The 15,982-nt window shown below is 38.0% G+C and overlaps 1 protein-coding gene across 1 annotated transcript; it reads left to right on the top strand.

Moving 5' to 3' along the window:
- Positions 1 to 207: 207 nt before the first annotated feature.
- TMEM43 (transmembrane protein 43) lies at positions 208 to 15,545 on the top strand. The gene is made up of 12 exons (XM_034431551.3): positions 208 to 380; positions 3,693 to 3,845; positions 5,110 to 5,244; positions 5,877 to 5,971; positions 7,012 to 7,061; positions 8,129 to 8,198; positions 8,454 to 8,524; positions 9,478 to 9,599; positions 9,776 to 9,850; positions 9,954 to 10,055; positions 12,060 to 12,177; positions 12,891 to 15,545. The coding sequence occupies exons 2-12, from the start codon at positions 3,705 to 3,707 to the stop codon at positions 13,091 to 13,093; spliced, it is 1,182 nt and encodes a 393-aa protein (XP_034287442.1). The 5' UTR covers positions 208 to 380; positions 3,693 to 3,704; the 3' UTR covers positions 13,094 to 15,545.
- The last annotated feature ends 437 nt before the right edge of the window (positions 15,546 to 15,982 follow it).

Consider the following 15,982-nt stretch of genomic DNA (forward strand, 5'->3'; position numbering starts at 1 on the left):
TGACTGGTTCTCAGTTTCGCCTCTCCTTCCCGCCTAGAAAGTTCAATGATATTCCCAGCAATGCTTTGCGAAGGATAGGCGGGGTCAGGGACTTTATTTCTCTCTGGGCTCCAGGTTATATTGCCCCCTCCCCCACGCCCACTTTCGCCTCTATATGCACGCACGCGCGCACTGGCCATCCCAGGTCTGTGAAGGAGGGCGGAGTTTGCCGCGAGTGCTAGAAAGAGAGAGAGAGTGAGAGAAATTCGCGTCTGATCTGTAGGAGACTTTGGGCGTTACATCTCCTCCGGCCATTAGATCTCTTCCTTCCACTTTTAAGAATACCTCGGGGAGTTGGTGCATTTATAAAAAAAAAAAAAGCTCAAAGCACACCGATATATGTAAGTATGGGCTTTTTCCCACCTTTTTTTTTTAATTAAGAAAAAAAGTTTGGAGATACTTTGCAAATGGGAAGGGGCAATGGGAAGAAGAGGGGGTCAGCCTCTTCTCCAAAGCCCCTGAAGGCAGGACAAGAAGCAATGGATGGAAACTAATCAAGGAGAGACTCAGTTTAGAATTAAGGAGAAATTTCCTGACAATTAGAACAATTGATCAGTGGAACGACTTGCCACCAGAAGTTGTGAATGCTCCAACATTGGAAATTTTTAAGAACAGCTACTTGTCTGGAATGGTATAGGGTTTCCTGCCTGAGCCAGGGGGTCGGACTAAAAGACCTCTGAGGTCCCTTCCCACTGTGATATTCTGTTATTCTGCAGCATAGAAATACTAATAAATAAATGTATACAACCAATAAGAAACAGGTAACCCCTTCATGAGTGTTGACAGCCAGGAGTGCGATCCACCACACCTGATTTCAGAGGAAAGAGATGGGGTAGCTGGCCGATTTGTCAGGCAAGGTTTTTTTTATTTTTAGGAGAAACGCATTTGCTTTATCCAAGGGGTAGTGATAGAGTCTCCCTATTTTTTGGTTGGCAAGCATGAGAAATGAATAGTTACCCTTCCGACCAAATTCTGCATAAAAGATAAGGTGGTTGCCGCTGAACGATTTGACAGAATGAGCTTGCGTGTAAGAGTTTCTGCTTGATTTCATGCTGCTTCCAATCTGCACATACATTCCCATGGAAAAGGGCGTCGTCTTGTAAATTGTTCTGGAGTGTTGTCACTTACAGTGTTTAAAACGGGCCTAATGCATTCCGATGTTTGCATTCTGGCACAGGCTTTTCTGATTGGGTTTAGTAGTCACTACTACCTTAAGTTTTGAAGTGTCTCACCTTCCACTTTCTGCTCACCATAACAATGTCCACCCCTGTGTAAACAAATGACATGATTGAGACTGTGTGAACAGCAGCTGTATTACAGCGTTGTGTTACTGTATTTAACTGAAAGTAACTTCTTGAACTGAATGAAACTTATTTCTAAGAAGGCGTGCGTGCAATTATTTTTTTAAAGAAGTCATGTCTTGAGTATATTAAAAGTGATGATTAATGTAATAATCAGTCTAGTTTTCTTATTAAGCTATCAAAAATTTTTGTGCTAGTAAGGAACTGGCTAATAAAGAACTTAATTTAGTTTTATTGCTGGTTGATTTCGTTCAGAAGGCACATAATTGGAGAATAAAAGAAAGAAAAAGAAAAATATGCATTTGTTTCTTTTGTTTGTGTTCTGATATTTAGGCTTGATCCTGTTTTATTAGCTATGGTGTAGGGATTGCTACAATAATACCATTACTTCAGATTAATCTTGGAAGAGGGGCTTCAGAAAGCATGACAACAACACCTGAGTACTATGACTCATTTAAACACCCATGTCTTTTTCAAGTATTCTGTGACTGCTGTAAAGAGGCCTTCATGGCAACCAAGATATTCTTGGGAACAAATCTGTATTTTTTTCAAAGAGTTGTAGGTGGATGTTGCATTCCACTTAAGTTCTGAAGAGCCTCTTCTAAACTGAATCCAAAGTTTGTAGAAACTTTCTGTGCACAGATTACTTTCATGTTCTTCTCTGAAAAATTACGTATCTTTGTTCCATACATGTTGCTCTAAGCAACTATTACAAAATATTATGGCATAAACACGCCTACAACTATCTTTAAATCGGATGATAGGAAATTTGTTATTGCTTTTGTTGCTAAGTTGTGTCTGACTCTTTGCAATCCCATGGACCACAGCATGCCTTATTATTTACTTATATATATAATATATATTTATTAGTATAGCCTTCTTATTTGCTTTCTTAATGCAAATTTTAAATTGTACTATGTAAACCTGTAACCTACTCATTTTGAGAAGAAGCTACTATAAATATTATGGCTTTATATTGAAAAGTCATGCATTACAATAAGCATTATGCAATTTATTCAGTTTTGGCTTGGGATGGTATGTGAAAGCATATGGGTATCTGGCTCTTAGGTTAGTTGAATTTGTATTTTTTCCATGGTTTATTGAAGAATCTTTGTGCATACACTAGACGATAGCAAGAAATATTAATAGGAAGATTCATACAATGTGCTAAATCAGAGGTAGACAAATATAACTTGTGGGCTGGGTGTTATCCAGCATTTTGAGATTACACTACAAAAAATCAGCAACAAAATAGACTAGTTTTGAGCGTACCTGTTCCAAAGATGCTACAGAGACTTGGAAGGCCTCTGAAATGCTGTTTATTCTGTTTTAAGTCACAGTTAAATCAGTGACATAGGTGAAGCTAATTAGTGCCACATGCTATCATATTGTCTTGCTCCTCTTCTGCCATTGCAGAATTGTGATGCTGCAGAAGGAGGATTGGACTGAAAGAGTTCTTCCAAGGAAATAGTTAAAGAAGTTAGACTTTTCCCATCTGTGGATAGATGGATAATCCATCAAATTGAAATTTAGCTGAGTTTCTGCCCTCCAGAAACTCCCAGTTTATGCTGTCATATTTTTGCTCATCAAGTGAAATCCAAATATGTACCATATGCTATTGTCCTTGAGAAATCACCATTGCCACTTCAGTGCCACTAGTAAGCCCAGTAAGTGAAGCTATGTTTTTCATTATTAATGGATTTCCTACGGTAGTTAGAGAATTTCTTGTAGCTGCTGCTACCCTGCCAATTTCTATAGAAGTCCTTGACTTACACCACAGCTGAGCCCAAAATTTCCATTGCTAAGCAAGGCAATTGTGAAGTAAGTTTTGTTCTATATTGCGAACTTTTTTGCCATATCATGTAATCATTAAGCAAATCCGGCTTCCCCAATAACTTTGATTGTCAGAAACCAATGGTGATCACATGACTCCAGGTCAGTGCAACTGTCACAAATACATGCCCGTTGCCAAGTGCCCAGATTTTGAGCATGTGGTTGTGCGGATGCTGCAATGGTCGTAAGTGTGAATACTGGTCATAAGTCACTTTTTTCAGTACTGTTGTAACTTGAAACAGTTTAAACAGTTGCTAAACAAATGGTCGTAAGTTGAGCACTACATGTACTTGAATTATAACAGTAGGTGGTAGCAGATGTGCCGTTCAGTAACTCTTTCCTGAGTCTGTTCTGGGAGTTTTAATTAATTGTGGGTTTTAAACTGAATTTTAATTGTATTTATTATTGTTGTTTTATTGTGATTTTATTGCTGTGAGCCGCCCCAAGTTCTTCGGGAGAAAGGCGGCATATAAATTTTAATAAACTTAAACTTAAACTTTCCCTTTTTGTTCTTTTCAGTAGTTCTCTGAAATGGGTGGAAAGAATGAGCACGTGAAGGTCACAACCGAGCACAAGCCTGGGTTTCTAGAGCGCCTGAGTGAGACTTCTGGAGGGATGCTTGTTGGCCTCGCCACCTTTGCCCTGTCTTTCTACATTCTTTTTACCAATGAGGTGAGAGAGAATGGGTCAAAATGTCAGATTTCAGCAGTTTCAAGTTTGAAACACTTCTCCTTCAAAATGCTTATGGCATGCTGTTTTATGAATGAACCAGTGAATAGTTCTGACTATGGAGACTCTCAGTCATCCAGGTCATGGTTGTCCCAAAGGTGCTTTTTCAAAAGGTAGCTGGACTTTCTTTGTTTTTCCCTGAAGACGCTTCTCATTCAAGAAGCTTCTTCAGTTCTCAGAACTGAAGAAACTTCTTGAATGAGAAGTGAAGCGTCTTCAAGGAAAAACGATAGAAAGTCCAGCTGCCTTTTGAAAAAGCAACTTTGGGATGAATAGTTCTAACTTTTTTTTAATGCAATTTCAAGCAAAACTGTACAATCCTGTGTCAGGATGTTTTGCATTTTTATATTTAGCATCAAACTCAGAATTTTAATTCAATATCCTGTGATTTCTAATATCCACCTCTGTATAGATCTCCAAAATTCGATTGCCTTAGGACAGGTCCACCATACATGATAATTACAATTGAAACCTGAATACTATCTATTAAATATTAGGCCAGATAAGATAGGCATGAATATATGGTGTTTGACTACATATATCACAACCGCAGCAAGAATATGTTTTGCTCAACATTGGAAGGGGAAAGACCTACCGGCTGAAGACCTGATTCTGGGGAAAATTATCGAATATGCGGAAGCTGACAGGTTAACAAAAATTTTGAGAGATCAAAAGGACTCCGTATATTTTCAGTGCTGGGACCAATGGTATACTTGGTTGAATAATAGAATAAAAAAAGGATAAGGTTAGTGTAGATTTTTTTAGTTATTTATTTGTATATCTTGACTGAAGTTAATATATTCTGTAAAGCTCCCGTCGCGATCTGTGTGCGAATAAATATTTTGTTGTAAAGAAATAAATAAAAATTAAAAAAAAATTTTTTTTAAATTTTTTTAATTCAATGATTTCTTGTGCCAAATAGTTACAAAATAGGTTTTGTAAGCTGTTTTGCACAAACAGTGCATAAAGCTTGCATGCTTATCTTCCTGCCTTCCTAGATATTATTAGTCAGTTAGATTATTTAAAGAAGAGAAGGTTGATCGTTGAGTTCCTGCAACCAGAGTACTTTATTTTTTTTCTTGTGTAAATGAATTTTCATTAAAAGAAAATCTGTTCTGTGTGGTGATTTCAGCATGAGGCTGCAGGGATGAGCCCTTGCTTCAAGGGTATGCTTGAACCACTTTATTTCTCATTTCATCATTCCTAGGGGCGAGCTTTGAAAACAGCTTCCTCTTTGGCCGAGGGGCTTTCCCTAGTTGTCCCGCTTGACAACATCCAGATTATATCCCATGAGAATGACAAGAAACTTGTGCACTTCTCTGGTATCCTTAGAACATCAAAGGTAAATTTCCTTAGTCCAAACCTTGCTTCATCTTTTCACATTAAAGTTTTTTTAAAAAAAATGTATTGCTTTTTCTGTCTCTTTCTCCCCCCACCCCCAAGTCTTGCTTGTGCTGACTCATTGTGTTGGTGGGGGTTTGTGTTGTTTCTTGGTGGGATCAGCAAAGGACATTGGGAGTGTACTTCAAGAGTATATGTATTCCCAGCAAGGCCACCCAAGCCACAAAGGTCATCCCAGGTGCTGAGCTAAAACAAAATGGCGCCTATAATGAACAGTAGCAATATAAAAAGATGGCAGAGATAGATGAGACGTCAATTAATACTATCCTGGAAAAGGCAATGATAAACCAAGAAAAAGATGGCTGGACTCACGGTGGCGGTGAGCGCAACATTGGGACATGTGAAAGAGCAGGTTAGGGATAGATTGTCATCTGTCTATACTCTTAAAATATGGTTGCTAGGAATCAAAAATAACTTGACACATAAACAATCCTCTGCCCTGCTAGGTTAAGTGACTTGTGGCGAAAAATTAAATGTATCCCCCCACCCACCCACTGTGCATGCTGAACATCTAAGGAAGTCCTTTGTAGATAATAGTTCTCTTACCAACTGATGTTTATTTGCATTTGCTAGCCTCTATATGATCCCAGCTATGGGCTCTCTATCCGGGCAGTCAAGCTCAAACGTCAGGTGGAGATGTATCAGTGGGTTGAACATGAAGATTCCAAGTAAGATGTTTACAGTATTCATGTTTTCTCTGCCTTAAACTGTGTGCATGTTTCTAGTGATGGTGACAGTGGAACAGGTTTCTTTGAATTTTTGTATTTTACGTAATCCAATTTAGGATTAAGACAAATATTGGCATATTTATTCTTATTTTTACTAAGTGACCTTTCCTTTCTATCCATGGGAAATATAATAATGGTTTGATCTAGCCTCCTGGTATCTATTTTTTCCTCACCTATAACAACTACAGTAGTGATTCAGAGCTATAAAAAGTGAATGAATACAGAACTATGAGTCATTTGTTTCTAGCTGGCTTCTGGGCTTCTGGAAAGAATGAGCAGCTGAGAGGTGATAGGAAAATAACCAGCAGTTGTCATGCCTACAGCACCCTCCACATTTCAACTTGGGTGTGTGATGCCAAACTGCTACAGCGAAGCAGCAAGTAGCATGAAACTTGGACTTTTGGCTTTCTTTCAGATTTCTCAGGCCTAGCAAGAATAAGTGTATTTAGTAGATAGCTTATGTAGAAGAGGGAAATTTGCAGTGAAGGTTTGAACTAGCAAGTCGCAGAAGGAAAAGAGGCAGGAGAAATTTAACTTGCCTTTTAGATAAATACATCTTCTTTGTCTAGTTTCATTAATCTCAAATCCCAGTATTTCCCCATGCATTTAGATTAGTTCTCTTATTTGGAAAGTGTTATTATTTAAGCCTTAGGCAAGAGAGAGATTGTGCTGTAGTAAGATACAAGAATATAGAGAGGTAGGCAAAAAACATCAAACAATGAACTAATTATAAAGTTCCTTCTCTGGAAAGAAGGCCTGTGTTTTTATGCCTTGGAAATGTTTTACTAAAGCTCTACAAAATCTTTTAAAATGATAGTAATGGGGAGGGGCACTATATGAGGGCATTCACATTCATACGAATTAGTTAAAAATTTGGCTAATTTTAGCTAAAATTATTATTTATAGTAAAATTGTGTAAAACATGATGGACTTTTCAGTACTTTATGTTCATCTGATGATGTTTTTCCCCCTTCTTGTAGAGAATACGAAGAAGATGGTGAAGTAAAGAAAGAAACAAGATATTCTTACAGTAAGTTTGCTAGTAGAAAATTTTGTCTCATAAAACAGTCACTGGATATGGCTTTAATATCCGGCACCTCTTCTCCAGCTAGGGAAGAGCTGTCCTTGCAGCTACAAAAAATGATGGTAAAAGTTGTCTGTTGAATGTCTACTGTCATATAGCTGTTATAAGGGAGAACCACTGAAAGAGAAAAAGTTACCAATTTTATCTATGATGTGAACTTGGAACATTATTATTTTTTATTGCATTTGCATTCTCAAGCAGTTAAATCTTTTTAGTTGATTACAAAATGCTGAAGGAAACAAACATATTGTCCTTTTTAGCCAGGATGTTGCATCCGCATTACTGATGTTTATCTTATGACGAGGTTAGCTGAACTTCAGTGCTTGCAGACCACAGAAAGCAAGTTTTCATTGGATTTTATTCATAAAATCATAGAGTTGAAAGGTGGCTTGATAGTAATCCAGCCCAAGCCTGTCCTTTGGGAAGGGCCTGCTTCAAACAGTGGTTATCTCAATTTGAAAATCTCCAAGTGTAAAGGAATGTGAGAATAACCTTGGAAGATGATGGCGTGGAGAAGAGATCCTGCCTTCCTATAGAAGATATATGCTATTTTACTTTTTCTCAGTCTTGTCTTCTGTAGGCTACATTTACTTAGTCCTTTTAACTATTCCTCACCAGGCTCAGTTTCCAATCCTTTCCCCATCTTTACTCTACTTCGTTATTGTTCCTTTTAGACTGCAGTCTAGAACCAGAGTCAATATTAGGAAATATAGAATGGGAATATTATTTTTCATGATCTGGATTCTATGCTTCTGTTAATAAATCTCAAAATAGAATTTGTCTTGTATTTGTGTCTGTTCATGAACAGTAGAATCCGAGGGGAAAAAAAAAACCGTAACTAGCATGGGCTTAGAGAAGAATTCTGCCTGTGATGTTCACCAGTACCCATTCCCATATAAGAGCTGAAAAATTATAGGGACAGTGGGAAATATCCATGATCTGTGACTCCTGGGATGTTTTCAAGGAATCAGGATAGTATTCTTCATATTCTTATTTCTTTACTCCCCTTTTAGATACGGAATGGAAATCGGAAGTTGTGAATAGCAGAAATTTTGATCGAGAAATTGGACATAAAAACCCTAGGTAAACTTTATAGTATTCTATACTGTGGCTCTTCCAATACTGTCCTTAGGATTCTAAATTAAGAATCTGAGTAACATTTCTAACTGATTCACGAGATTGTATTCTGGAAGTTAAACAAAGTAGCGTTGGTTGTTGTGTTGGGAAACACTGGAGTACATCTTTGTGGTGGTTAATAGCTAGAAGATTTGCTAATTCTTTTGTGACTTTGTGTCCACCATGCTAAAATTCATCTGGTAATTCTTTTTGTCTGTGCAGTGCCATGGCTGTTGAATCTTTCACTGCAGTTGCTTCTGATGTTCAAGTTGGCAAGTTCTTCCTTTCCAGGGGTATGAAGCTTGGATCTGAGATATGTCTAAATATATGCATACTAAGATATACTTAACAAGGCAGATCCTTGTTAAGGATCCTCCCAACTTTGTAACATTTGGAAGAGTAGTTAAATAGCTTTTAATTTAAATCATAGTTTTCCAGTTCCCGTGGTTTACATTTTATGGAGCAGATCATGAGACAGTATCAAAATATTTCATGGGCTTTTCGATTAAGTACTATGTTCTAAGGCATAGTATAGTTATTCTATGCATGAGATATTTGGCATCCCTATCTGGATGTTAGCTAAGTCTGTCTGTAGGTTCTTAGGTCAGGCATGCTGTTCCCCACCACCATGCCTGCTTTTTCCTTTTTTAATTTGGCATGGTGAGACAGGAGAGTTAAGAAATGGTAGAATTAAAAGCTATTTTTAAGCTGTTGAGTTGAACTTCTGCTCAGTGCAGGAATTCAGCATCAAGCATCTCTGACAAATGGACTTTTAGGGCTGTGCAAGAACACATTCAGTGAAGGGACATCCACTATATTGCTGGGTGGTTGTTTCTGCAGTTTAATTATATTTACCATCAGGAACATTTTTCTAACATTAACCAAGAATCTGTCATTGTGTAATTTAAGGCAGTTATTCCATATCTGATGCTATGGGATGATAGAAAATATGTTCTTAACTTGTGTCTATGTGGCATTCATTTGGGTACTTGGAATGCTATGATATTCCTTCTTGGTGACCATTTTCTTCATAGGAAGAATTTGGAAAGTTTATTAGATGGAATAAAATGAGGAAATTTCTGGCAAGACACCATGAAGGATGGCCCTATTTGTTCCAAGCTCTGGCCATGCCCATTTTATGCTATGGGCCTACCTCCTGAAAGAGCACAGCTTCATTGAAGTTTCCCAAATAACTCCATAAGTCTCAGGCAAAAAAATAATTTCTTATTCCTATTTCTACTTTTAGGCCTCATTGAGAAGATTAATAATTTCAAGCAGATGAGCCTATCAAAATTGGAAGATCCTCATGCAGATGTGATCCGCTCAGGGGATTATTTCTTTCATAGTGAGAACCCACGGCGTCCAGAAGTAAGAAATGGAAGAGGAAAATAAACAATTGTTCCCCTCTGCCCCAATCACTCTGAATTGCACTTTTTTACTTGAGCTGAGTTCAGAGAATATGAGAATCTTGGATCTAAAATTTCCATTGGGAATCTTTAGTTGTCCAACAGTTTTGTGTTGTTGTTTTTTCTCCCTCTTTTTAGGTTGGGGATCTTCGTGTTTCATTCTTCTATGCAGGTTTAAGTGAAGACTTCTCACGCACAGCTCTACCAGATATGGTAAATGTTCCATATTTCTTCAAGACCTTCTCATGTAATTAGATAAAGCTCTCCAATTTCAATGTGCAAATTTCTTTAATTTCTCACTTCGGCCCCTTTTCAGGTGACCATAGTTGCTCGTCAGCAAGAGGATCACTTGGTTCCTTACCAAACCAAATCGGGGGATGTCTTAAATATTCTCTATCCTGGAGAGCTCACAGCTGAGGTAAGGGTTACAAATCAGTAGAGGGAGAAAAGTAGGGAAGAGTTATACATGTTCTATTTGCTTAAATAAAGGAGAACAATTCCCCCCTCCATTCTCTTGAATTATTGCTTAATGGAAGTGTCGAAGCGTAAATCAGCCTCGTTTCCCCCCTGGGGTAATTGCACTTAATTAGAGACGGATGGATTTTGTTTTCCATGCTGTATACTTTAAAGAAAGAAAAACCTAAATATATATATATTCTAATAAGGATTTTATTAAACATAGAAAAACTAGCTAACTACATCTTTACCGGCAGCATATCACACAGACGTACAAAAGAAGAATAAATCAGGAAGTTAGAAAGGAAAGAATGTAGACATGCGCAGTAGCTCAAAGTTTCACAAAGACTAGTCTTATCTCTATTGCTATAGATAAGTGATAAAGTTCTCTGGCAGGCTACCGTAACGCTCAGAATTGACGCTCGGCTGACAAACACATAACACACTGACAGGAAGGGCTGTAGCTCAGAGATAAAGCTCATCATTGCAAATAAAACAACTCTTATTCAGTTTCTGGCTGATGTAGCTCTTGATGGCCTTATCCGAAAACCTAAATGGCTAACTTAAATTGGCAACCCTAGTAGGCAAAACTGAGTTTAAGTAAGTGGATCAGTGTAGGTTAACTTCCCTATAAAACTAATTTTTCTCCAGTTCTACTAGTGGAATTTGGTTCTGATCAGTGTAGATGTTTCATTTGTAGACATTTCTCCAGTTCAAAAAAAATGAATGCATTCTCATTTGCGTTTCTCCTTGCTTTCTTGCTTTCTCATTTAGCAGCATAGATAATTTTGATGGATTAAAAAGTGTTTTCAGTTTCTGCCAAAAAAAAAGTAATGTGTATAGACAAAGAAAAGACATGAATGTATAATGTTTTGCATGTCAAGAATGGCACAAGGGGCCTTGCAGAGCTTATCAGGGATTGCTTGCAGGGTGGAACAAGAGGAAAATTAGTATGTTCTAAAATCTGTTTTTCTTAAAATTCTACCTGTTTTTCTTAAAATTCATAAATTTTGCCTGTACCTCATTCTTCCATCCATTTTACCCTGTCTTTAAAATATTGATCTGAAGTTCAGCTGCAGTTGAAGAATCATCATAAATGCTCTGATGATGCCATGAGAACAAAATTGACGATATTTCTTTTGTTTTCAACTAATCAAATTAGTTTTAAACATGGTTTGTCAAAACAATTTCAAATTGTTTAGGTTTAGGTTTAGGTTTATTTGATTTGTATACCGCCCTACTCCCGAAGGACTCAGGGCGGTGAACAGCCAACAATAAAATACATAAATACAAAAAATTTAAAAACCAGATAAAATCAAATTAAATCATTTTTGCCCAGACTGATTAAAACACCCCAATAATTTAAAAACAGATTAAAATTTACATATTTAAAAAGGGAAGAAATTAGGCCAAGCCCGCCTGATGGAATAAAAAGGTCTTCACAGCACGGCGGAAGGAGCGCAGATCCGGGATCCTCCGTATCTCCGGGGGGAGCTCATTCCAGATGGTAGGTGCCCCCACAGAGAAGGCTCTCCCCCTAGGGGCCGCCAGTCGACACTGTTTGGCTGACGGCACCCGGAGGAGTCCCTCTCTATGAGAGCGTACTGGCTGGTGGGAGGCTATTGGTGGTAGTAGGCGGTCCCGTAAATAACCAGGTCCTAAGCCATGGAGCGCTTTAAAGGTGGTAACCAAAACCTTGAAGCGCACCCGGAAGACCACCGGGAGCCAGTGCAGCTCGCGCAGGAGATTGTAACCTAGGGTTGTTCAAATAATTTTGAAACCAGCATTCCTCTTAGAATATGTTAGCAGATTATGGAGGGGAGGGGAATAGGTTCAGGCCAGCAGCCTCGGCATTGTGTCCTGTTGCATTGTGTATCCTGCTGATCAAAAGAGTTAGCATGATTGGATGCTGATAAAATACCAAGTATATGACTGGAAGTGCTAACTAAATATCAAATATTTTTAGGAAGTATTTCAGAAGGAACATGAGAGTAACAGCATGAAAACCTGGGGCCTACGTGCAGCTGGATGGTTGTCTATGTTTTTAGGCATCAGCCTTATGACCAGAATTATTCATACCCTGGGTAAGTGTTGCCACTATCCCCCTAGTTTGATTTCTAAATAAAGCATTAATCAAAAGTTGTACTGAAGTACCTTCAGGTCTAAGTGTTTTTCTGGTGAGACCAGTCTTATTAGGACAACCTGGTCTACCCAAATATGGGACGGAGTATACTGCTTCCACTTTCACCTTCAGGTCTAAGAAACATAGTCATCTAACATGATAAAGAATATTAATAATTGCTGTGAAGCTGAATATTGTTCCTGGGCTCAAATGTTGACTCAGGAAATAAAGATTTTCCTTTCTCATGCTTATGTTAAATGAATAGTCCAAGGGATAGAATCGAAGAGGGTATTTCAATTGTCTCAATTCTCTAGATGAGATAACTCATAGGAATGTGGGGGAAAGCAATTAGTTATTTCAGCACTGTGTTACAGTAAAGTGTTTCTATAAGCTATGAAAACCAAGTACTAATCAAAGCTAATTAAAGCCTGTGGTTAAGGTGAGAATTGAATAATAATACTATTCTTTATTGCTGAGTGCTGAAAACATACTTAGGTAAAAGTCTGTTTTTTTCTTCCTTTAATGGTCCATAGTCTGTACAGATGAAATTTCAATGAATTCGGTAGGCATTGGATTAGATTTAAAGCAGATACAGTTTGCTTTTATAAGCTTACCAATGAGATTTTTATTTATTTATTTATTTATTAAATTGATTTTTATTTTTCCTTATTGCAGTGGATTGGTTTCCAGTTGTCCGGGATCTGGTTAACATTGGTTTGAAAGCATTTGCCTTTTGCTTAGCCACTTCTCTCTCATTGCTGACCATTTCAGTGGGCTGGCTCTTCTATCGGCCCTTCTGGGCACTATTGATTGCTTTGTTGGCTGTAGTTCCCATTCTGATTGCAAGATCTCGGGTTCCATCAAAGAAACAGCAGTGACATCATGGAAGAAGCACCTTCTTTGTACTCACATTTCTTTGGAAACTTCATACATTCAATGCTTTTATCATATTTGAAGAAAATACCATCATGGATATTTTTGCTCAAAACAAAACACTTCTTTATATTGCAGTACAGAAAATGCACCATCAGCGTGTTCTATAATCATTTTAGATATGTTACTTTCATTATGCAATCCAGGGGTAAGAAACTAAGCATTTCTGAATTATAGCTCCCAGGAGCACGGGTACCATGGTCAGGGGTACTAAGATCCATATATATTTAGACCAGGCCTGCACAGCTGGTAGAAAAGACCACATTGATAAAATAAGTGCAGGCCACAAATAGCAATAGCACTTATATGCTGCTCCATAGTGCTCTGGGCGGTTTAGAGTCAGCATATTGCCTCCAATATTCTGGATCCTCATTTTCTGACCTCAGAAGGATGGAAGGCTGAGAAAACTTTGAGCCCATCAGGATCGAACAGTGGCCCCCAACCCTTTTGGCACCAAGGACCAGTTCCGTGGAGAAAGGTTTTTCCACAGACCAAAGGGAGCGTGGTTTTGCATGCTGCCTACATCCTGTGGATGGGGCTTCGCTTGTTGGCACAGCCTGGTTACTGGCATGCCACGGACCGGGGATCCCTGGCCCACAATACTGCATTCTAGCCACTGTGCCACAATGACTCAAAGCAATCTGTGATGTGCCAATTAGTTCTTTGGTGACAGTATTGGAAGTGGCAGTGAGGCCTGCAGGTGTTCGGTAGCATGTCTTTCAGAGTGGCAGTGAATTTATTGACTTTTTAAAGAATGCTGGAATGCGGCATGAAGCTGCTTGGCTGGTCAGATGCTGTGCAGGCCTGATCTAAACATTGACAGGTTTCATACCAAGTAGAAACAAACTTGGAAATAGAAAGTTGAATGAAATGTAAAAAAGCTAAGCAAATTAGGTTTCCTATGCAACTTATGTAAAATGTCTTCCTATCTTCATGGAGAATAGGTATATGGACTCAATGGGGATCATATGAGGCTTTGAAGAGTGAGTAAATCCTTGTCAGATTAATCTATTCCTTATCTATAACTTCATGTATTATAGCTTTACTGCATGCAACTTTTTGAAGTTTTTGTCATATTTCACTTACCTTCATTTTTGTTATTCTTACTATCCTGTTTGAAGTCTCACGTAGGTACTTACTTTATCTGTAACACCTTGAATTATATGTGGGTCAAAGTATCCTACACCACTCTGGTATTTCTGTGATGCTGTTTATTTTCACATTACTATATTCAGCATTATTGTACCTCAATCTTATGATTTATACTTATCCATGCTTCATTTTTTTTCAATAAGTAAAATAATTTATGATTTCAGGTGGTTGTTTTTTTTACCTGTGACTTGAAAATTGTTTCCTGAACCAACTCAGTAATTTACTGATGGTTTCATGAATTATGATTTTTAAAGACAAACCAAAGATATACCCAAAGGGAGAAGAGACTTTCTGCTGTTCACGTAACTTGCTCCATGGGCAAATTAATATATTTGTTTTTTTACTGAAAAATTATGTAGAGTAAGGTTGGGTACTCAATGTACTAATGGTACTCTGGCAAAATTTTTATTTGAAACTTACCCAATTTCAGGAAAAAAACAAGAGTGTAACACTTTAGAATTGGGTGCTTTAAATCTGTACAACAGTTTGTAACTTTGTTGATTTTGTCCAGACATTGCCTGCTTTATTATATAGTATATAATGCTAAGCTAAAACGGTTAACTTACAAATTATAAAAGCAAATGAATTTCTTTAAATCTAGGACTGAAAGAATATGTTAACTATTCATACCCAGAATAGTTTTTTTTCCCCTATAGCTTCAATCACTGCTTTTTCTGGGTTCAGAACTGTAAATTGTGCTCACAACCTTCAATTGGACTATTTTATAAAAACTATGAAGCAATCAAAAAGCCAGTTGTAAGCCATTATTGCCAGCAATGAGATGATCCCAAAACATGGATTACATAGAAACCTTTTATATGGATGCAATCTACTATGGTAAGAGACCTAGGCTCTGATATTCTGTATCTAAAATAATTGTCAGTATTATTCTCAGCTCATTATTAGAGGTACATCAAATTAGTCTAAGAGAAACAACTAAACCAAGGCTCTAGAAGTAAAAAAAAGTTCATTAGCATCATCCTGGATCTGCCCTTTTCTTGAATTTAGATTCATTGGTCTGGTGCTATCTAATGTCATTTCACTAAAGTCCAACTACAATTTGCCATGGAGTTATTCATCATTTTGTTAAGATGTCAGTTGAATCACTGGTACAGAACGAAGCATGGTGGCTGCTTCCAACTAATTTCTAAGTTTGTATTCTTTATTTTTAGAATATCATTTGTAAACGTTTCTATGGATGGAAATGCTTTATCTTCTATTTTATGAATAAAACTTCAAGAAAAATATATGATTTGCATGTGTGTTTTGAAATTAGAGTTCAGTATTAAAGGTAAGAGAGTTAAGAATAGGAAGGTACCATTTATGTCTCTTAACTCCTGGGCCACAGCCCACTACTGGGACAAACCAGGTTCGGAACCGATGCTTGCTCTGACATGCGTAGCTCCACTTGCATGAGCAGCAGGCGCTTGCACTGGCACGTGTAGCTCCATTCACACAAGCAGGAGGTGCGTGTGCTGGCATGCAAAGCTCCATTCTCACAAGTGGCAGGTGTTCGTGCTCATGTATGAAAGTCCATTCACGCCTGCGGCTCACACAAATGGAGCTGTGCCTGCACAAGCCTGCCACTCGCACAGATCCCTCCCTCCCCCCCAAACCACCAAGCAGGCAAGGTTGGGGACTGTTTAGATCACCAAGTACAAACTCATGTTTAATGTAGGAAT

The sequence above is a fragment of the Pantherophis guttatus genome, chromosome 2 (assembly GCF_059756535.1).
Source record: "Pantherophis guttatus breed Tessera chromosome 2, ASM5975653v1, whole genome shotgun sequence".
Classification (NCBI taxonomy): Eukaryota; Metazoa; Chordata; class Lepidosauria; order Squamata; family Colubridae; genus Pantherophis; species Pantherophis guttatus.

Bases quoted from the DNA above. Each gene is read 5' to 3' on its own strand.
- TMEM43 (XM_034431551.3), top strand. From the start codon at position 3,705: ATGGGTGGAAAGAATGAGCACGTGAAGGTCACAACCGAGCACAAGCCT. The intron at 3,846-5,109 runs GTGAGAGAGAAT...CATCATTCCTAG, and splicing joins ACATTCTTTTTACCAATGAG to GGGCGAGCTTTGAAAACAGC. The intron at 10,056-12,059 runs GTAAGGGTTACA...AAATATTTTTAG, and splicing joins CTGGAGAGCTCACAGCTGAG to GAAGTATTTCAGAAGGAACA.